Source organism: Lycorma delicatula, chromosome 1, assembly GCF_047948215.1.
Source record: "Lycorma delicatula isolate Av1 chromosome 1, ASM4794821v1, whole genome shotgun sequence".
Classification (NCBI taxonomy): domain Eukaryota; kingdom Metazoa; phylum Arthropoda; class Insecta; order Hemiptera; family Fulgoridae; genus Lycorma; species Lycorma delicatula.
Window position 1 is genome coordinate 126,845,437 of NC_134455.1, and position 24,165 is coordinate 126,869,601.

Consider the following 24,165-nt stretch of genomic DNA (forward strand, 5'->3'; position numbering starts at 1 on the left):
TTGGGTGTACGCTGTTGGTCAAAAAGAAATACAGATAATTTAAAAATGTGGTTGCATAGAAGAATAGTGAAAGTGAAATTGACAGTCAAAATGAGATATAAGGTAGTACTGAGAAGGGGCTGAATTTTATGAAGATAAGAAAATCATCTTTATTGATAAAATTTTTAGTCGGAATCAAAAAAAAAAATTTAGATTAATAATTACTAGATTCATTTACATTATCCTTCTTAAATTAGGTTTTATATTAGCAAATGTTAGATTGTTTGTGATTTTGTCTAAATTCAAGGGCCAATTGGCAATTTTACAAATAGTGTTAGCAATGTAATAAATTAAGTATTTTAAACTTTAAAAAGAAATACCATTCCAACCACTTTGTTATTTTTAAATGGTAATTTCATACATTTTAAATAACACTTCATACTTTTTCAACAGAGACAAAGTTAAAAATAAAAACTTATTGAAAAAATTGGTTGAGAACAGTAATTGTCTTTCAATTATCATTTCAGTGCAAATAACCATTAGAACAAAACATATTTTGAAAAACATAACCCTAAAAGTGTAAGTGTTTTTGAATTGGAAATAACCATCATGATAAAAGATAATTTTTAAAAAATAATTGTTAATTTAAATACTCTAGTGTGATTTTCAACTTTTATTTACTTTTTAACAAAATTATAAAAATTTTTATCGGCACAGTTTTAAATTTGTACAAATTTTTTATTGCTTGTTTAATAAATCAGTTTAAAATATTCTTTAAAATTAATTTTCTTTAGATTATATAATTATTATAGTAAGTAAATAAACAAATAATTAAGCTTGTACAGATAAATATAGATTTCATTTCTTGTCACTTGAAAAATTTTCTATCTTTATGCAAATAGCAAGAAAATTCAACACCTTTATTATCTGGATTTTCAATTATTTTTGAATTTTAATTCAAGGCTAGCAAAAGTTCACTGTAGTATGTATGTTATATTTGCCTTAATTTTTTAACACAGGTTTTCTGACATCTAAACATCTAGTAAAAAAGTAAGAGTTTGTGACACTGAAAGGAATTATCGTATGTTTATATGTGCTGTATTACTTACCCTCAGCACTAAAACATTAAAAATCTTAAAAATCTAAGATCTACAATGCAAAATACTAACTGCTGAAAAATAAACTCTGCATGAACATTTTAGAAGAAATTAGGTGATATACCTAAGACACTAATTATCATACTCATTGCCAGCGATTGGATAAGAACATGTGCCTAATTTGATTCAAAGCCAAGCACCCGCTACATCATACCTAGAACACACTAAGACTAATACAATTCCAGCACACTTAGCTGAACCTATCCAAGTAATACTAACAACCACAGAACTGAAGATAGGGAAGAAGGGTTTAACAATAAGAGAAATGAGTGAGCCAAGAAAGGATGAGTTACCTATAAAGAACCTGCATAAAATAAAAAACCTCTTCCCCAAATGTTGGGTTGATCAGGGCATTTTTATCTAGATAAGAGCTGCACAATGCCGATCTTTTTTTTTTAACAACTTAAATGTTATTGCAACAAAAATAGTTTTTTCTTCAGCTACCCTTTTTATTTGTCTTTCCTCAGAATTGTCTGCCATGTAGAAATGTTGAGCTAAACTAATAACTGGGATTACATCTAACTGTAAGAAAGACTTCTCTTACAGGAATTTTATTTCCCATTATTCATAAGAAAGCATGAACTAAATTAATGAAACTATTATGTGACTACTTGTTTCAGAGTAAAATAATAATAATGTTGATAGAACATTTAAACAAAAAGTGTAAAATGCTCACCCCATTTTCTTCTAAGAGATCACTGACATGTAATATTGTATATACTTCTTTTCTGTATTCATCCATTTGTGCTTTCTTTCTCTTTGCTCTAATATAATCTTCATTTTGTATTGCTTGTTTTTTTCCAATTTCTAATTTTCCTAATCGTTCTCCAGCCAGACGTAATTCAGCCATAGCTGATTTTAGTTTTCGTGCATATTCAAATCTTTCATCTATTTAAAAAACATAAAGTTTTTAACACTTAAAATTAATAAAAAATTAAGTGGATTATAACATAAAAATTTCTTAATAATTACTATTCAATAATCATCATATATATAGGTTTTAAGAAAACAGTTGAAACTAATACAAAATTAGACATACTTCTCAATGAATTTTTTATTTTTTATTTTTATTTTTTAGTTGTATGAATCACATTCTATTTTCTAAGCATTAAATTTTAAAAGAATGAATAAAAAATGAAAACGTTATTTAAAGCAGAATACTGTAAGCAAGGAATATACACTTCCATATAGAAAAAGATTAGCTGTCTTTAAACTTGTTTTATTATTTAACAGAATTCCTTTAAAACATTTGAATGAAATACACTAAAATTCCTTTTAGTATTGAATGGAATATATTTGTTAAATTTAGAAAATGGAAAACCATGAAGAAAAATAGTACATACATTTGAAATGTTTTTTTCAAACATAAAGCATTAAAATGTCAAAAATTTTAATGAAATAAAGACCTCCAATAACCACCTCCCAGGATTGTCATCTCAGAAAATATGGTGACAATAAAACTCAATAAGAACTGAATATGCTGTATAATAAATGTTTTGAGATGAATTCAAGGACAAAAATAAATATGGCAGAATTTTATAAAAAACACAACACAACTGTTGAGCAGGATATTAAAGGCAGCAATTTCTTTGGAATGGAAGTGTATAAAGAAGATGTTACTAACAGCTAAGGCTAAACCAAGGGTCTGTAAAGTCTCTAGAATACTAATATGGAATGTTACATAAATGTGTTTGTGTAGTTAAAAATAACTAATTTTCATAAGATGTAAACCTTTGTACTAATAATTAACCACAAAGAAATTATATAAAAACCATTCAAACATTTATTATGTTAACAACCTTCAAGGGACCTTCATAACAACCTTCAAGGGACAACTTGAAGCTAATAAAATTTCATACTTACATAGTCTAATTTATGACATAATTTACTATGAGCTGAAAACTATACAACTCCATGAAATTACACACTCTTAAAAATTATACTCTCAGGAAAACTGTAAGTCCCTAAGGTTAAAGGCTTGAGATAATTCACAGATTAAACTATAGTTCAGAAGAGGGAGGAGTTGTATCAGGGGGAAAATAAATCAGATGCAAGTGTGTCACTTATCTGCAGATGGCAGGAGAGATGGGACAGTTGACAAAGGTAGATGGATCTACCTCCAGGATTTCCAGAGATGGCTGTACCTCAAACAAACTGGGATTAAGTTTTACCCAGTTCCTTACTAGTCACAGTTGTTTTAAAGCGTACCTGTGCTTTTGGGCAATGGGATGTCTACATAATGTGTCTATTTTGGAGAAGAGGAAACCACAAAACAAAACGAACGAGTCATCTTCTTAGACAGAATCATCCGTGGTGACAAAACATGAATCCATCATTACGAGCCAGAGAGTAAACGGCAGAGTATGGAGTGGAAACATCCAAATGCACCCTGAAAAACGTTCAAGACCCAACCATCCACAAGAAAACTGATGCTTATGGTTTTTTGGGACGCACAAGGGCCAGTACTGGAACATTATGAGGTAAGGGGCATGACAATAAACAGTGCACGTTACAGTGAGATGCTTACTGCCAAGCTGAAGCTGCAATTTGAAGTAAACACCAAGGACTGCTGTCAAAAGGTGTTGTGTTGTTGCATGACAATGCCCATCCACATATTGCTGCCCACACTGCTGAAATGCTCCATAAAGTCCTGATTTTGCCCCTTCTGACTACCACTTGTTTGCTCCACTCAAAGAGGCATTAAGGGACTGTCGATTTACCTCAGATGAAACAGTGAAAGAAGTGGTGCATTCCTGGCTCGCAGCTCAACCGAAAACCTTTTTTTTATGAGGGCTTCAGGAAGCTTGTGCAACGATGGACCAAGTGCGTTGAAATGCAAGGGCACTATGTTGAAAAATGATGTGCACATAAGTTTCCTATTTGTATTGCAATAAAATTTATAACTACACTGCAGATAATAATTGATTTACCCTCGTATATTCATAAATATATATTTTTTTTACTGGTTTACTGACTGATTTTAGTTCATTGGTTTTCTACTTTTACTGGTTTTATTTTCTATCTTCTTTTTTACTTTCACAAACATCTCTACATCATTAGAACATTTTTTTTTATATGAAAGTGTTAAACCAATAAAAAAAGTTACAATTATACTTCAGTGAGGTAGTAGTAAACATAAAGTGTATTTATGGTTATAATCTTTTTAATTACTTTTTATACATAAAAAAAACAACCATTCTGATGAAGTAGAGATTTCTTTGAATGTACTTAACAAATATAATAAAAGCAGAAAGTGATATGGAAATAATGAATAAATTTAAGTAGCTCATGTAGGATTTTTTTCTTTTTAATAATCACTATTTACTTTAAATGTATTTAAAAGTAGTGGTATATTTTTACAGTAAATAAACAGTGAAATAGATAAATAATTGTGTTTTGGTATCTGGTTAAAACATTATGCTCTTAACACCATTATGTAGAAAAAATTATCAGTTTAAATTAATTTATATATTTTTCTGTAAAAATTAAACAAAGTATTTCTTTTATAATATTTTTTTTGTTTGTTTTATAAAGAATTCTATGTAATAATTTTTGTTTATCCTTGGTTTTCTATGATTCCTCTTTAGTGTACTTCAATTATTATTAATTTATTTATGTAATAGAAATGCAAGTGGTTTATACACCTACATTCTGAAATTGTTAAAAAGTAGAATAAGATGGGTATTTTGGTTATAGCCAAATTATGAGTAGTTATAAAGGAATTATTAAAAAATAAACACAGATACAAAAATTAGTTTATTAAAAAATTTAACAATAAAAAAGACAAAGCAATAAAAAATTATACATATTACAAAATAAAACAAGTGGCAACCAACAACTAATGGAATCTTTCAGTGAAAAATCTAGTTTGAAAGAAAAAGATTGACTAGCAGTTTACTACCTAAATTTCTCATGTGGACTGGTCACCAAGCTCTCTTCAACTTCCCTTACATAAAATAATATAAGATTTTTTTTTTTGAATTTTCATTATAGTCTAGAGTTTTAGTTATTAACCTCTTATATTAATTTTTACTAAATCCTTTGTACATTTTGATAATGACTGTTTAATAACTGAAATGCACACCTATTTCTAAACTTTTACTTTTTATATATGATACTTGAGTAGAGCTTTGTTAGATTAAAAATACCTTAACCTTTTAACTATATAACATATACCTTGTACTGCTTGATGCTTTCTAATTTCCAGCAGTCTTATTATTCTTGCAACATCTTTATCAACATACATTTCAAAAGCCAAATCATCACAAACAGACATATAATGTGCTTTATTTGGGGAATCATTTATGTTTATGCCTGTTACACTTTCTATTAATGGATCATTTATTTGTGCATCATCACCAATCAATTGTATTGCAACTATACTAACCTGTAAATAATATAGATTGTAATAATTATGATTACAAGAATTTTTTAACTACTCAAAAATTACTTGTCCCCTTTATACACCTCAAAGAAACTTTGAACTAAATAAAATATACAGTTTAGATTCCAGAAGTTAGGCAAAACTTAACACATGCTGACATTTATTATAATCCACTTTTTCATTTTTAGTGGCGGCTAGTATGCAGGTTTTTGAATCACCTGGTCTTGGATTGAATTCTAGACAAGAATTCAACATTATTGCTCTAATAATTTTATTCATGGGTATAATATGTAATGATAATGAGCAGTATGTTAAATTTTTATTTATTTATGATAAAACGTTAGTAATTTGATATACAACATAAAAAACTAATACCAAAAGTAGATTATTTCAAGTAAGAAGAGCCTAAATTTAAAAATCAATTTTACTAGTAATCAGTTTTACAAAATAGAATTAGTAATTAATAATTAAATTAGTTTAATTTTATTATTAATTAGTAATTAATAATTTAAAAAAATAAAAATAAAAACCCACCTCAAAAATAATAATACTAAAAAGTTACAAATTATATTTTTATATATTAAAGAAGTAAAAGTATTTACAACAAATAACTATTTTTGAAGTTGGTGCCAGCCAACACAAGTTAAACATAAAGTTACGAAAACTTAGTACCTCAGCCGATCCTGCTAGGCGGCTAAACGGGATTCCCACATGTAAAAGATGATCTAAAGAGCATATAATATAGAGCATCTCACGATCATACCTCATCTTGAGTACGGTAAGAGACATTATATATATATATATATATATATACTTGATGATAATACATGTACCTAACCATCTATCGTTAGAACTTCACCGGTAAGAGTGCGCAGAACTGGACGGCACGGCGAAATCAACGAACTATGTTTACATTTCTAAACATGACCTAACTTAAAAGTGAAATGAAAATGGGGAAAAAATTAAAAAATAGGCAAGAAAACATTATATTTCAGTTCAATTAGATTTGAAATAAAAAATACTTTTAAAAAATACCTCGAATTGTGTTAGACAACGTTTTTTCCCCATTTGATGAACCGCGGGGTCAAATATGTCACTTTTTCTTTTTTTAAAGGTGGCTTTACGAATTGCGCCGCTAGCTAATAGTACTTGATAGTACTGGGTAGCGTACAAAAACTTGATAATGTACTTGAACTAATAAAATTTTAAAGAAAATATAATGCAGCTTTTTTTAATTGTAAATGCTGTTATGTAAATGGAAGTACTAAAATGAAACAGTTTTTTTAATTCCCATCCCTGCATTAAAAAAAATAAAAAATAAAAGTATTATTTTACAAGAAATTATAGCTGCTAATAAAACACAAAAAACACGAACAGTAGAAAAGTGTTACAAATGCGGCAACAAAGATTTGTTACATAAAATAGAAATAAATTCGATTGGTAAAATATTTATTCTTCAATTAGAACTATTTGAACTAATTGAGGGGAAAATAAAAAAAAAATCATTTAATAGTAATATAAAAAGTGTGTCCACAGATTCAATAAAAATCAAGACTAAGTAATAAATGCAATATTACATCACGGATCTTCGGTTCGTGAAGATCATTACCAGCTTTATTAAAAAAGAAAAAATATGGTATGAAGTGAATGATGTGACTCAACAAAAAAAATTAGCCGGGAAATTAAAAAAATGTGTATTTGTTTGTTCTCTAGAAATGCAATAAATATTAATAATAAATCCACAACACAATAATTAGGAAATCATAATAAAAGAATAATCTAACAAAACGCAGTGATATAAAAAAAATCACAATGAAATTGTAAACCGTACGGTAAGAGTCTCGCATATAACATTTCTTTCTCTCTAAAAACAAACATTTTTGAAATATAAATAAGACAGTTTTTAAAAAATGAAACTAGTATCAAAAAGGGTAAGACAATACATTTCTATTATCAAAATCTGTTATTAATTTAGAACTTTGTTTAAAAACAAATATACGTTAAATATAAATAATAGACAATAGATATGAAATAGTAGATAATAAACAAAGTTTAAGAGTTCCATATAATAAGCATAAAAAATTTGTTACAAAACTCTTACCGGTCCGATTTCATTTATGTGTAATACATATCACATTTACAGAAATAACAGAATTCTTATGATTATTCGTTGTTTAATAAATGAAATCGGTAAGATTTATTACCAATTTTGCTTTGTTTAAAATAGGATTTATAGTTTATAGATCATAGGTATTTTTTTTTGTAATTTGTTCGGCTGAAACTTCAAAAATAGTTTTTTTTAAAATTATTTTTACTTTAGGTAATAAATAAAAAAACTAATTAATTTTAACTTTTTAGTACAATTATTTTTATTTTTTAAATTATTTTACTTTAAAATTTTTTGTGGTACCTTAATTTATACATAGTAGAAAAAAGGCGGTCATATGGACGCCGCGAAAATGTTACACGGTTTATATTTCATTACAGATGATTTTGTTAAATGTCTTTACCAATTGAATCTAAATAACATTCATGAATTTAGCGTACTAACAACAAAAACTATTACAACGAAAAGCTTCAATAATTTAAAAAAATTGCAACAGCGATGAAAAAAATAGTAACAAGAATTACAATAAATTTGCTTCATTTTTTCAACACAAGGAAATTTTTCAAAAAAATAAAGCAACGTTGGAGTTTGCTGCTACTTTGTTGTATTTTGCCAAGAAGCGCTTCATTCAAAATGAATGAATCGTTTTTGAAGTATTTGCATCTCAACACTTACTTCATTTGAACGGTTCGGAAATCACACTTCATTCAAAATAAAGTGTGAGCACATATAGCAAAAAACCCAACGCACCATGCTTCTTCATCTGATTGATAACATTTAATGTACTATATTATAACTATAATATATCATATATATTATATTTATTATATTATATAATATATATATATATATATATATATATATATGCGTAGCCCTACTAAACCGGCTGCTCAAATGAGATAGCAACGTTTAAAGGAAAGTTGCCAAGAAAGGAATGATCGTTTAAGGAAAAATAGAGAAAGAATGCCATGAATATTTCTGCAGGGACTTCTCAACAAGAATGTAGATTCTCACAAATGAGAACATACAACAGTCGATTCTTACAGAATAAAAGTCTAGAAAGTCTTGCTCATCGTGTACACAAACGAAGCTCAAAAGCAACCTCACCACCTCTGCTTGATATTCAAGGAAGGAAAGTTACCGATAGCTGTACTCATAAAAATGTTGATGATTTCGTAACCACTTCACCAGCTTGTACAACATTCCTAACAACAAAGGGATACAGAAATGTTGAGCGCAGAACGCTACCTCTAATATTAAGCTGGGTTTGAAACTGTTCAGAAACTTGGGTATAACTATTTACAGGGCAGTGATAAACCTCGGCAAGAAACATTTTGCCAAGGGGCAGATTTATGTCGTTCTTAGTCGAGTTAAAACTTTAGGGGGCATCACCTTGTCTGATTTGAATCCAAAATAAGGTATTAAATAGACCACATGATGAGAAAGCTGTGACAGAAATGATGAGGTTACGTAATCTATCCTATTTAAAAGTTTCATTATTGCGTGTAGACAACTGGACAAGTTTTGCAAGTACCCGGTTAAAAAAAGTTTTTATAATAACTATAGAATATTATTTTGTACAAAATTAGAATATATTATTGCTCAATATAAATAAAAATATATTATCATTTTGCAATTAGGGATAATACACTTCTTCACCATTTTATATAAATATTAAATGTAGTTGCGGTCAGCGGGTAAGGGTGTCTTTTGGGTTTTTTTAATATTTTTTCAAAGTTTAGTATCAGATTTAGTTAAAATTTATATTAGACCACTGCAAAAGTATACTCTTTTGGTTAAAAAAAGCTATCAAAATTGGTTCACTAACATTGGAGATTGTGTAACATAATTAAAAAAAAAAATAACAGTCAAATTGATAACCTCCTCCTTTTTTGAAGTCTGTTAAAAAGAATTTTTATTAAATATCTGTATGATGTGTAGTGCTGTATCACAGCAAACTATGGACTATAGAAACCAATAAAGCTCTAGAAAACAGGCATTTGAAATGTGATTTTATAGAAGAGTGTTCAAATATCAACTATTTGAAGTTGACAAAGTTAAAAATGAAGAGCTTTTAAGATGAATTGATGAAAAAAGAAAACCCTGGGAGAATTCTTACTAGAAGAAGAACAGTTGCTAGGTCATTAAGGCAGCCAGGGACTAATTAGTTCAATAAATACATTTTTAATTTGATTGGAACATAATAATACATTACAGACATCAGGTCAATATAGGATAAAACTATAAGTATAAAAATAGACTATAATATTAAAAATAGATGTTTTAAAGTCCATATTAATTATTTAAATAATGCTTATGAAATAATGTTAAGGGAAATATTTTAAACATAAAGAAGTATTTCAAAATAATTCACAATATAGAAATGCTATAAAAAATTATTTTCAGCTTACATTTATGTACAGAATGAGCTGAATACAGATAAATGGTATTTGTTTTTTTTTTAAATTAGTATTATTTAAAAGTTCATCAACAGAATAATATTGTTTCTGTAAAAGAAAATTGGAAAAAAATTGTCAAATGTTTCGGCAATCTATTAAAAATTGCAACGGAATCATAAGATAATTATCTTGAACCCCCTTTCTCGTAAGATAATTATCCTGAACCCCCCCCCCCCCAACCACCGTTTAAAATTAGCTTGTGGGGTATCGTTGGACAAGGGACGAGGTGTAAATCACAGATCCAATGAAATTATTCCAGTCCAGCTCACCATAACAAAGAAAACTGCAGAGTAAGAGCTGCAAACTACTATGAAGCCGGCGACTTCGTGGCAGGAGGACAATGGGGCCCTGGCCATGCTAGCTACCACCGGTGCAGCTACTCTAGAAGCTTTGGTCGAGGTTCTTCCTCATAGACCCTCTTTGGATACCAGGAGGGGTGCTAAACGACTGAAATGCAGGCAGTCCTCTACAGAGGAAGAGGAGGTTCTACTGGAAGTAGAGGTGGTGGTAAGGAGGTTGGAGCGGCTGCCCAAAGAGCTTAGGAGGAATATGGATAAGAATGTCGAGAGGACGATAAGGGATGTTAAGGCAGATCTTAGCATTGCAGTGAAAGAGCTGAGGAATTTGGCTAAGAGCGCGGCTCTCTGTGTTTGTAAGAGGCAGATGTCTGAGGCCGCCACTCAGACGGTGGTTGCTACTGGTTCCCCGATTGCGGATGCCTTGGACAATGCAGTACCCACTTCTCAGGTAGTGGAACTGATGAAAAAAAGCTGGCTGAAGAAGGTATTTCATAATATACAAGTTGGAATACCAGACAGAAGTGTGGGGGCCATTAGTATGTCGGCAGTCATTGATATGCATGCCATGAAGGAGGGTAAGGTACTGCAGATACTAACTGCCAGGCAACCACAGGTAGCCTGACTCCTGAATAGGCCCGGCATAAAGGCAGGGACTGTTATATTGGCCACAGTCGAGGCTCGGCTGCTTGGCGATGGTGGAAGTGATGACCGACCGATCGCCAACAGATTCCACGTGGTATACGTGAACTCTGATGATGGTGCGGACTCGGACCAGGCATTAGTTGTCACATTTGAGAAAGTACGAGTTATTAGTGTTAGTAACATAGAACCACTCGAGGCGGCTGTAAGGTCAAATCGCGGTCATTTATGTGCGCAAAATATTGGAGTACAAGGGGAGGAAGACTGAGCGTAGGTACCTCCTCATCGCACCGGAGGGTAGACGTCCTCTTGCATGGAGAGGTGATGAGCCGGCACCGCAGATGCATAAGACGGACACTATCATAATTAAGGACACTATCATATGCGGACCTGCTTAAGACAGTCAGGTCAGAGGTGGTGGCCCCTGCAGCTACTGAAATCTTATCCATTAGGAAGACGCGGGATAAAATGGAAATCAGAGTGAAGGAGGAAAAGATACCTCTGGAGCCTTCAGACAAGCTATTTCCACGGAAATTAAGACCTCATGAAGACTAGGACCGTTTCTCTCCATATAAGAAACTTGGAGCAGGATATATATACTACCTGAAGAGTATATATGGGGACTGTCTGCGGCCTCTGGACAGGAGTTGTCTGACAACCTGAGGGTCATGATTAGACCAGGCTATGGAGAGACAGAGGTGGTAGTATGTCGCCTTCCGGCAATTTGTGCTGCTTCCATAGTACAGAAGGGCAGGATACGGTTTGGTATGGTATTCTGCAGGATCCTCCGCAATGATCCTCCTCTGATCCTCCGCAATGATGCTTTTGTTGTCTGGAGACGGGACACCTCACCAGAAATTAAAGGGGCGAGAATCAAGCGGGTGCCTGCCTCAACTGTAACGGGGAAGGACATTGTGCAGTTGATTGTAGACTGACCCCTAAGTGATTAATATACAGTGTAGAGGGGCACCGAATTGGTGGAGTTACATGTTCTAAAGTGATGAAAATGATAACAGCATTGCGCACGTTAAGGAGAATGATGAGACGGGCCGGGGAAGGACCGGGCAGTCCCTGACCCAATAATGAGGGTTATTCAACTTAACTTGAATCATTCTGGATTGGCATAGGACTTACTGACTATCCACGTCTTTGGGGTAGATGCACACATAGCAATTGTCTCTTAGCCGTACATCCCTCGCCTTGGAGAGGACTGGATTATGTCTGAAGATAGTGGGGCGGCACTATGGTCGGGTGCGTCCTTTCCTATGCAAGATGTTCATAGAGTCACTGGTTATGTGAGGGCGAGAGTCGACAGAGTCTACTTCTTTTTGTGCTATTTCTCGCCAAACATGAATATTGAGATCTATAAAGAAATATTTCCAGGGATCTGCATGTTCATCGGCCAGTTCTTTTTGCTGGTGATTATAATGCATGGTCAATGACCTGGGGGTCATCAAGGACAAACATGCATGACAACATTCTGATGGACATTGTTGCGGCACATGACATGGTTTGCCTAAATCAGGAAACAGCCTATACTTTCAGGAGGGGCGATACTGCGTCCATTGTGATCTCACTTTTACTATGCCGGGGTTGGCTTCGTAGATTTCTGACTGGAGGGTTTCTGAAGAATTCATGGAGAGTGATCACCAGCCTGTATTGATGACAATATCTTGCAAAAGCCATAATGGAGGTGTGCTACCAATGTTTCAGGGCTGGAGTATTAGGAACCTAAACAGGAGGCTTTCACGAAGGACCTTGATCTCAGTAGTGCGTGTGGGGCTACCATCGCTGAGGAAAAGGCTACTCGCCTGGCAGGATGTTTAGAAGAGGCTTGTGCAGGTTTACTGCGGAAGTATAGTAGATCGGGACAATCACCCAGTTATTGGTGGATCCAAGATATCGCCAAGAAAAGGCAGGAATGTCACAGAGTGAGGAGGAGGATGACCAGGGAGTATTTGCACTCTCTTCGAGCCATATATGCAATGCAATACAGGCAGTACAGAGAGTCCGATTTGGCTCATATTCAGAATATATATTAGTTAAATGAAAAGAAAAATTTTTGCAAAAACTATACTCGCTAGGTGGCGCCTAGGTGGTCGAGATATTTACGAAACAAATATACAGACTTCCTTTTTTATATATATATAATAGGCAATTTTGTATGTGTGTCCGCTATAGACTTAAAAACTACTGTATCGAAAAAAGTAGAAAGGGAAAAGAGGAAGAGAGGAAGAGAAAAAGGGAGATGAAATAGGGAAAGGAAATGGATAAAAGGGTGGAATGGTGGAGAAGGGGGAGGAGGAATAAAGGAAAGGGATAAATATGGAAAAGGGTGAAGGAGAAGAGGGTGAGAAGGGAAATAGGGATAAAGTGAAAGGTTAAATTTTGTGAATTCTGTAATGTTCAGTTTTTTAACCTTTTATCAAACTTTCAATTGTGTTCATTTAATCTACATATATATATATATATACTCAAATTTAGCAATGGTGGAGCATTGCCGAGTAGTTAGTAAACAATAATGGAAGAAAGTTAAAAGTTAAGAACTAACTATAGGAAGCAAAGGTTACCTTTAGAAAATAACTAAAGGTGTGCTGTAACTCATATTTTGATATTAACACAGAGCAATTGAAGGGAATGCTGAACAATGATAATGTTACAGGTTACATGAAAAATGGACATTGCAGTCTGTTGCAATGGCCTCTCAGCTTACTTCTGGCTGTGATGTACAGATCAAAATTTCTCATTCAACCATTAGTATGAAACTATAATATTCCTCTTGCTTATATTTAAGTATAATTGTTTTTTTTCCACGCGTTACTGTTTTATTTCCACATTTAATACTTTTGCAGGTAGCTTTATATCAGAACTTTTCTTTATAAATTTATTTAAAAACAGGATTTAAACTATTAAACCTACAGAGAGGTATATATGTCATCTTAGTAACTAATGTAAAATGAGCCATTTTGCTTCCACATTACAACTTGTTGGTACATAATTAACTATAATTTTTTTAACATAATTTGAATATATATTCATAAATATAAATTTGAGTATCTTAAATGTAATATTTCCCTATTGCTTACATCATATTTTATTCAAATTTTACTTATTAATTACTATTTTTTTAGTATGTGTATTTTCTCAAGAGTAAGGAATTTAGATTCTATGATTTCTAATATCTGAATGATTTCTATGTTTGAACATATCCATTTTGTTTTCCCTAATGTAATCAGAATAGTAGATTTTGTTTACTGTATTTACATGCTTTTATAAGTTTCAAAACGTATTTTTTTTAAATTTCTATTTTATAAACCTTTGCTTTATTATAAATATTAGAATTAGATTTATTTTTTTTATTATTATTTTTAAAAGCAATCTTATGATCAGTTAAATATATTTTTGAAATATTTTTATATCATTAACTAATTTTTGACTCTTTTAATCTAGTAAAGTTATTAATATTATTGTTTAATTTAATAAAATACATAGCAATTGAAAATGGTTATAATATAAAGGACGTATAATAAGCTGATTAATAAATGTTAGTTTTAATTCTAATTTTATAAATTATCATACTTTATTGCTAGAGTGGAGTTTTATAAAGCCTTCCTATTACACCTCTGTGAAGTGTATTAACATTATAGAAGAAGGAATCCCCAGTTTATCAGATACATACCTCAGTCACTAATTCCTTTGTATATTTTCCAGAAAGGAACATAATAGAATTACTAAATAAGCTGCAGACAGAGATAATAACTTAACAAACTAAAATTAGATGGAAGCTTGTTCAGCAGTTACTGTTTCCACAGACAGTAGTGATGGATTTCCATGGTCTATCCAGGAAGACGAGATAATGAAAGTGAAAAGAAAAATTGCAAAAATGTTAATCTTTAATCTAGTTAATCTAGAAAGGGACCTCATATCCTCAGAGGAGTGAGGTGTGTGTCCAGAATTACAACTAGGAAAAATTTTCTTATGATTATAAACTTTTCTGGAGACGTATAGTTCTGCAGATATAGAACTGTTTTTGTTAAGGAAACCTGTCCTAAGATGCTGATTAAAATCTGAATGAAAAACAATATTTTTTCAGGACATATTTTAGTCAATCAATGCAAAAATTACTGATTAGTAATGCTATTACAATTCTGGGTAAAGATACCCTGATATCCATAGGAACTGTGGGCAGGATGAATGCCTTCTGCCTGGAATGGAATTTGAAACATTCCTACAGCAGGGTTGTTTTTTTCATTTTGTTGCCTCTACTATTCAAGTTGCTACTTTAGCAGTTACAGACTCTATAGCATTGCACAAAGAGTAAGGGAGTAAGAAATTCATACCACCCGGTATGAATTTCTTTTGTACAAACCTGGGGAGGAAAGAATGCATAATAATAAAAGTAGAAGATTTGGTGGGTAATATCACTAAACCCACTAACATACTTTATACTTGTCGGAAGCTTAGAATGTGTTTACCCAAGGGGTTTAGCCAAAAGTATTTTCCCTGGGATTGTTACATTTTCTGGAAATACAATTTTGGGTATTACCCTCAAAGGTTTTCTTCAAGAAAGTCTGAGCTCTTTTCTATGGTAACTCTTTAACACCTGGAGGAAAACTAATCTTATTTTTACCATATATGAACTGGTCAATGCAAAAATGATTAAACAATTATATGCTTCTCCCATTTGGGAAATGATACCTAAGAATTTGGGTATGATGATTCACCATTGGCTAGAATTAATCTTGAGTCCACTTTTAAGTAGAGTTGATTGTCTCATTTTGCCTTCTTTATATGTGTAGAGTCTTTCTTACTATCCATCTTTTTCTCTTAGCCTCCTCTTTAATGGTGTTAAATTCATTTTGGTTAAACACTCACTAGAACTGAACTAAAGTGATAGGTACCTTTAGAAGAACTATGTGTTTTGTATCCATATGAGGCAGCTTTGGTGATGGATCTATTTGTATCCTCTCTTTCCTACTTGGACGCTGCACAAAAATCTTTACCTAGGCCTAAGGTATTTACTGGATAAAAGTAGACCTCCTAATACATAAATTAATATTTCTATGCTCAGAAATAAAATTTTTCATTCATACATGGTCTTAATATTACAGCTAATTCAGAAAAACAATTTGAATCAATTACTAGGTATCAATTACAAGTGTTATAACAGGTTTCCATTTAATTTTTTAGGAAGTTTTTGTTGTATTATGCAATATGTTTACCTGATTATAAATGTTATGAATATTCCTATGATTTTTGTGCAGCCTTAATTTAATGTAACTCGTACTCCTAAATGGTGGCACAGTAATTGATTTCAGTTCTCTACTTTTGTAATCTGTATTCATATTATCACTAAGTGTAATATAGCCCAAATAATCATATCGAAGAGAATTTGGTTCGCATTCATTATCTTCCCTCTCTGGACCAATCCATAGATCAATTCTTTCTGCTGTAACATTACAACAAATTTAAAAAAGTTAAAAACCCTATTTATAAATTACCATTACAGTATTTTAGTAATTTGTGTTATCATTTTTGTCTTGACTTAACAAATAACTAAAGACCAATTAAAGAAAATGTTAATAACGCAGTGTGCTAATTTTTAAAGATTGAAAATTTAGGATATTTTCATCATAAATAATTCATTTTTATTTTTTCAATATTATTGTTTAATTCTATTCAAGCAACATTTATTTCATTAATTTATTGAATTTTTCTGTTCATTTATAATATTTTGATAACATTCAACTTTGGTTTATACAAATTATGTTTAATAATAAAAATGAAAGCATATTTATTATTTAGAAAAATATTAACACTATAATTGATATTGCATAATGTTACAAAAAATAATTTAAGGGAAAAGTTTGTTCAATTTCAGAATAAATATAATAAATAAGATAATTACTTAAAAATACATCAACTGCCATCTACTAAATGGTAATATTTCTAGTAAATTTATAGGGGTTACAGTAGCAGATAATCATTTTGGGATAAATAATTGATAATTAATGGTAAAGTTGTGTTTGGTATACATGTTTTAATCTGGAAATAGCTTCATTTTATAAAACAGAAACTGACTAAACAATAGAAATAAATGCAAATTCATGATGTATGTAGTTACAGAAGTACTACTTACATCAAAGAATACTTATTATGATCATCTTAACTCCAAACTTCATGTTTTAAATAATATGGTGCATGTTTTTCATGAAATATTTCACAAATAAGAAACAACATCGATCTAATTTTTCAATAATTACTTTTGTTTCAAAGATATCAACCAAAATTTAAAAAATTGTGCAAGAAATAAACAGGAAAACGGCTGTAATAATTATTTTGTTACATCTTACATTCGGATTACACTTAGTAACTTGTAAACATCACTGCAGTAAAATCAGCTAAATATAATTAAACCACTCAACATTTATTAAAATATTTAGTATTTAATAATAAATGTTAAAATTTGGTAAGGTTACTTTTATTTTGATTTGAATACTAGATCGTAGATACCGGTGTTCTTTGGTGGTTGGTTGTCAATTAACCACACATCTCAGCAGTAGCCAACCTGAGTTTGTTCAACACTACAAATTTACTGGTACAGTTACATTACACTGATAATTCGCTAATGACTTTTGCTGATACAATTATAAATAAAAATTAAAAAAAAAAATATTATAACATTAAAAAAATGTTTTTATATTTATAGAATAAATTTATTTTAGAAAACTTGTCTTGATTTAAAACATTAAAACAAAAAATCTACAGTAGACTATATATTTAATACTGACATATTAAAAACTGATGTGCTAATATCTGTATTTGTTGTAATGTTGCCACCACATGCAACTTTAATATTAGTTCCTGTGGATAATTACAGTCCTTACAAGATTGCCAACCACGTACTGAAGGGCCATGATGATCCAATTCACTGGCTTTATACTTCTCTTCTTCACCTATAAAAATTAAAAACAAACATGAAAATAGTTAGGAACTTTTTTCAAGAAACATTTTATGCTATTGATCAGTAAGATTATACTATACTACTATATTAAATAATAATTGGACATTAAACCAATTTTATAAAAACCATTTGAATCTCTAATCAGATGGTTTTAAACCACCAGAATGTGTGATCAAAATATTTCAAAACTAGGCCTATAAAAAGAAAAGTCCTGATTTAGATTTGGCTACCATCACTTTTGAAGAAGTCACTATTTACAACAATATGTTGCTCCCAGTGCATGTTTTACAATTCAAATGCTCTGATGAGGTGTTCTTTAAGTGTGTCAAGCGCCTTCTATGAAGGTGCATGAAGCAATGATTGTGTTGTAGATGAAATACTGACAAGTTTTGTTAAATGTGTAGCAGGGAACATTGTTGTGATGGGGCAACCCATTGCCCTTGTACCACAGTTTAAATCGTTTATGCTGTATATATTTTTTAGATTCCCCAGAACATTAAATTAGAATGAGGAATTGATAAACTGACCAGCCTGAATTCGTGGTGCACTACTTCACAAATGTCAATGGGTAGTCACTTAGACATTTCTTCATCCTCCAGTAATGTTCTGTCCCTTTTGAAGTGCAAGTGCCACTTAAAATGCTTTTCTCCATTAATTCATTCACTTCCATAAGCCTTCAGGGTTAGTTAAAAGATCTCTGTCGCAGATTTACCAAGCTTTACACAGAATTTGATGTTACCCTTCTGTTCTACCTTGCAATCTATTGTAAAAAGACTTGAAATATAAATATCAAACAATAAGGAATGATGCCACTGGGTGTTATACCTATATGCAAATGTACAATAACTCACTACTATTGCACACTCGTACATGTGATATCATCTGTATATTTTTTACAGAATTAGTCCTTAAATTTTTTGATTGTCTCTCATACAAAACTCTTTTATACTCAAATTTTTTTAAACAAGGGGTGGAATAGACTCTATTGTTGTACAGCATTTATTCCACTAGTTGATTTGTTTATATTCTGAGAGTTTTAAGATACTCAGTGGAACTTTCTTATTTTAGAGTACTTATTCAGCTGCATTCCTTGAGTATATAGTGAGTGAGCCCATAGATTATTACATTTATAGATCACCTAGTCAGGTGTTGTTGTTAATTCGACCCAAACAATTTATAGAACATGGAATTTACCAGAGGAAAAAACTGGATAAACTATACACAGGTACTTGTGAAAATAAAATACAATAAAAAAATTGGATTGTGTATGAATGTTTGTATATATGTATCTATACATATGATTAAGATATACAGCTTTTTCTGATAAGCACCTTAGCCCAAGGTTTAGATTTTGTACAGCCACCCACCAGCTAACACAAAGACAAAAAATACAGTATTTATAGAGGTAAGCTATTAAGAATGAATTATGAGAAGGGAACAGTCCTTTTAAGGACTTTTGAATGCTTTAGGCCACTTCCTGGCATTGAGCTTCCATCCCACCCACTATTCCAAAAGACATCAGCTATATTTTCCAGAAAGCGAATTACTGATCAATAATTTTACATTTACAATTACAAATATATCTTTAAGTCATCTAACATTTACTTTAAAGAAGAAAATGTTCAATATTTCAAACATATGTGTTTTGGTGTTAGAACCTACTAACAATAAGCATCTAATAATAATGCACCTTATTAAATTGTAATTAGTATTTTAAAAATATGCTTACAACAATAAATAAACTTAATAAGTTGTAGGCTCCATCTGAAACATAATTATCTTATACAGTTATAGGCATTAATAAACGATCTCATTGTTAATAATTGTCAATTTAATGTGTTATATATATTTTTTTAATTTTTAAAGTTTAAAGCTATTAATCAGTTTTTTTAGAATTTAGTTAATTAATATAATTTAGGTTTACAAATTTTAATTCTCTCTTTTAAATAGGTGGCAGGAACCAATATTTTGGCTGTTTTAATACAAACTGTAATATGAACTATACAACAGTAAATTTAATTATAAGAATTCTACCAACTAGTTTTAAAAATCATTTAAATAATATTTTCCATGAAAAATTATAAAAAATAAACATTTATGTTCGTATTAAATTTTGTGATAATTTATTCATACATTACTAATTAATTGGTATATCACATAATTATTAATAGATAATTAAATCAAACCAGTCAAATGACTGATGTTTAAAAATTGTATACTTCTAAGTACAGGAAAGTCCTGATTATTTGATACAAATGGGATGATGAAGATATCAGATAATGTAAAAATAGCAACATAAAAACAGATATGGGAATAATTAAAAAATAATAAATAATTAAGAAGTCAGATCCTAGTTCAACCAAGTCTAACAGAAAATTTGTACCAAAAAATCTTTGATTGTACTACCAAATAAAAAAAGTACAATATTCTACACAAAATAAAATTATTAAAAAAATGAACTCTGTACATTATAAATTATGTGTGCAAGTTAAAATTTAAAAATTTAGATTTTTTTAATATAATTTACTTTCCTGAATAATTTATTTATTAATTTTTTATTGCCGCAACATCAAAACATTACATAAAAATAAAAACTTCAACCAAAACATGTTCTTGTTCTCATGCAACCCAGAACAAGATCAAAACAATAATTTTATCTCTTTCTAAACTTTTTTAATTTCCTCATCCAACTTCATATGATGTTCTATGTGATGCATCTATATCATTATCATTCATACTTCTTTATTAACATATAATATCTTAGGTAAATTGTGTTGTAATCAGTAAAGTATAACTTGAAAAATTTATTAAAAAATATTTATCAAAGTCAATTGTCATCTGGTGATAGCTACATTCTTAAAAATTAGAACTGCTGTAGTGTAAGTTTAATGCTCTATACAATGTCAGATGAAAAAGTTTAGCTAACTAGTGCAGTATGGACAAACATCATCCAATAAAATAACACTAATTTGCTGTTCTAGTAAGTCAATCTTTAGGACTTGTATGTAGGTTTCAATTCAAACTTTCCTAATTTCATCAGCCTGAGTATATGTAATGTATACATATATATACAATTTTTACTTCCTTATATGAAGTACAAGGAACATTTGTAATTGCAAGGAATTTCGGTTTTCAGATTTCGACAGAAATATCCATTTTGACTAGTTTTGGCATGACATCTGTACGTACATACATACATATATACCTTGCATAACTCAAAAACGATTAGCCGTGTATGTTGATATTTTGGATTTAGGACTGTTGCAACATCTAGTTATGCACCTCCCCCTTTGATTGCAATTGACTAAATCAAAGTGTCCAAAAAAGCCCAAAATCCAAAAAATTATGATTTTTTACTTTTTTTTAACTGCCCTGATTGATTGATAGTAATAAGCCCTGATTGAGAGCTTTTCAACAACATATCATAAGTGGTACTTATTTTCATTGGTTCCAGAGTTATAGCCAAATAAAATTTTTATTAATGAAATATTTGGCTCTTACAAGGGAAGGTAGTACATCAGTTCGAATCCGACTTCATTTCTGCCTCTTTTTTTAAATTTAAATGTATTGACTTATTGATAATTATTAACCACTGATTGTAAAAAAAATTTACAATAAATAATAATTCAATAATGACAAAAAAATATGAAAAAAAAGAAGTTATTAATGAAATAAAATTTTATGTATTTAAAAAATGTATAAAAAAATTATATGCATTAAAAAAAATGTATATATGTAATTTAATAGGTGTACAAGGAAGTCATATGGTGTCCAAATCAGAATTTTTTTAAACATATTATTTTAAGCTTACCACTACTTAATTATTTTACAAATAGAATTATAATTACACTAAGAAATACATAATTTATTTCCTTAAAAATATCAGTAAAATAATATTCCAGTATTATTTTACTGGAATTAATATCATAATATTAAATTTAAATTACAAATATCAGTCATTCTCCTTTTAGTATGTGTGAAGAAGGCAGTTTTTGAGATCTTTTTCAGAATTCAGTTTTTTAATAAGTATCACATTGTTCAAAATATATTTTTTTATCCAGTTGAATAAAAAAAAGAAGATAAATGTATAAATTTTGTCAAGAATTAAAATAATTGTACTTACTCTGATTTGGTACTCTATATATATTGACTACCATCAGACTGGTGCACCAGATGCAGATAAGAGGACTTTTAATCCTTGACAAAATTTAACCAGCTTTTTTTTGTCTTGTTTACTAGATTGTATATATCAGTGTTCTTTGGTGGTTGGGTTTCAATTAACCACACATCTCAGTAACGGTAGACCTGAGACTGTCAATGCTACACTTCATTTACATTCATACGTATTATCCTCATTCATCCTCTGAAATAATATCTTACGGTGATTCCGGAGGCTAAACGGAGAGCCTTTTTTTATCAATTTAATGAATATATTTATTATTAGCTTGTAACTTTGATGTTTATTGAACAAAACTAAGAATGCATCAAAAACTCCAAAAATTTTGTGTAGAAAAGTAGTAAATTGTACATTTACATACTGCTTAGATCTATTCATGATTTTATAATATTTCTCCGTGAGAGATCACCACCTCATTAGGAGTTTTTAATAAAAACATTTATACATCAAATTATAAAAAGGACATTCTCTCAGTCAAAAAACTTATTCAGCTGCTGATAATATTGCAGATTATTGGTGGAATTAAAAACTATTAATTTATTTAGTATCAGTTTTTAACATTTATAATCATTAAAAATAAAAAGAGGTAAATGGTTTAGATAGTATTTACATAATTTTTATATTGCTATAAATATTACGATATTCTTAATTCTGTCAATACATCACAATATTAATAGTAGCAGTATAATTTTTTATGAAGGTAGATGTAGTTCTGTAATTTTAAATGTTTCAGCTTTTTTAATTTGAATCAAAAAATGATGAAGTGATGTTTACCATGAAATGAAACTTAGACATATATTTTTAATTACACGCACGCACGCACACACACACAAACACTAATGGAAAATTGCAAAATTAAATTAGAAGACTGGTACACTACAATTTGTTTGAAAAAAAATTAAGGGAATTTCTAACTGATTTCCTATCCTTCAATAGTTGTTCTGTTACAATTCTCTCACTCACTCTCCCTCTCTTTTTCCATATAAAACATTGAATCCAATCCTGCCAGTATATATGAAATATGCCTGTTGAAAGAGAAAAGTAATAAATATAAATCTAATAACTTATACAGATAGATAATTGAGCTGCTCTACTAGTAATTCTATAATTATTTTTAGCTATTTAAAGAAAGAGGTTAAAATGGTTCAGTAATTGTGTTATTATTATTACTTTTTATTTAGTTAATATAAAAATGGAAAAATACATTTTTTCACCCCAATGAAAAATAGAACAATTCGTAGCTTTAAAAAATATGATAAATATAATAACTTATTCCAAATTAGTTAAGTATATATATATCACTTTAATTAAACAGAAATGCCATACAAAACGTAATTTAAAAAAAAATCACATATTCTATAAAATATTGAGAAATTAATACTTACCAGTTGCATAAATCACACTAAATGATATTTTTCTCGGCATGTTTAGTTAAGAAAATGTGCACTAAAAATATTTTTGGAACGAATTCTTAGAGCATTCCCATAAATAATATAATATTGAATATTTTGCATGAGACAACCATTGTTTCTGAGGTAGGTTCATTTACAGCAAAATTACGTATTTAAAAATAATTTAAAGAAATTTAAAATTTGTGCGTCAGCCTATTGTATATGCAACCCGAGTTACAGTTTGCGGATGGGCTCGGTGGTACAGACTGATTAAAATATCGAAATGTACAAAGAGATATATGAACTAAATACATAAATTTTCCGAAGAATGATAGAAGTTAATTAATTTTAATGTAAGCATTTCTTTTAAGTTACGTTTGTTAGTAGTAAAGGATATATGCATTGCTTTAATTTTTTTTAATTATCAGAAACTTTTGATGATAACTGTACGTTTTAATAATACCCTAATATCCAAATAATTTTTTTTCTGGACGAAATCGGTCAAGAAATATATATTATCTGTATCCAAGTAATAATAATAACAGATTACTAATAAATAATTAAGAACGTAACTATCTCCTTTGTCAGATCATTAACAAAGTTATCTTA

At 30.1% G+C, this 24,165-nt stretch overlaps 1 protein-coding gene across 1 annotated transcript in view; it reads right to left on the reverse strand.

Annotated features, from left to right (window-relative positions):
- LOC142317628 (centrosomal protein of 104 kDa) overlaps positions 1–23,590 on the reverse strand; it is a 72,903-nt gene extending 49,313 nt beyond the window's left edge. Inside the window, exons 1-5 of the mRNA XM_075354185.1 lie at positions 23,551–23,590; positions 17,816–17,980; positions 16,247–16,473; positions 5,313–5,523; positions 1,813–2,024 (exon numbers count right to left, since the gene is read on the reverse strand). Coding sequence (XP_075210300.1) covers positions 1,813–2,024; positions 5,313–5,523; positions 16,247–16,473; positions 17,816–17,980; positions 23,551–23,590 — 855 coding nt within the window. The remainder of the gene's footprint in view (positions 1–1,812; positions 2,025–5,312; positions 5,524–16,246; positions 16,474–17,815; positions 17,981–23,550) is intronic.
- Positions 23,591–24,165: the final 575 nt, after the last annotated feature.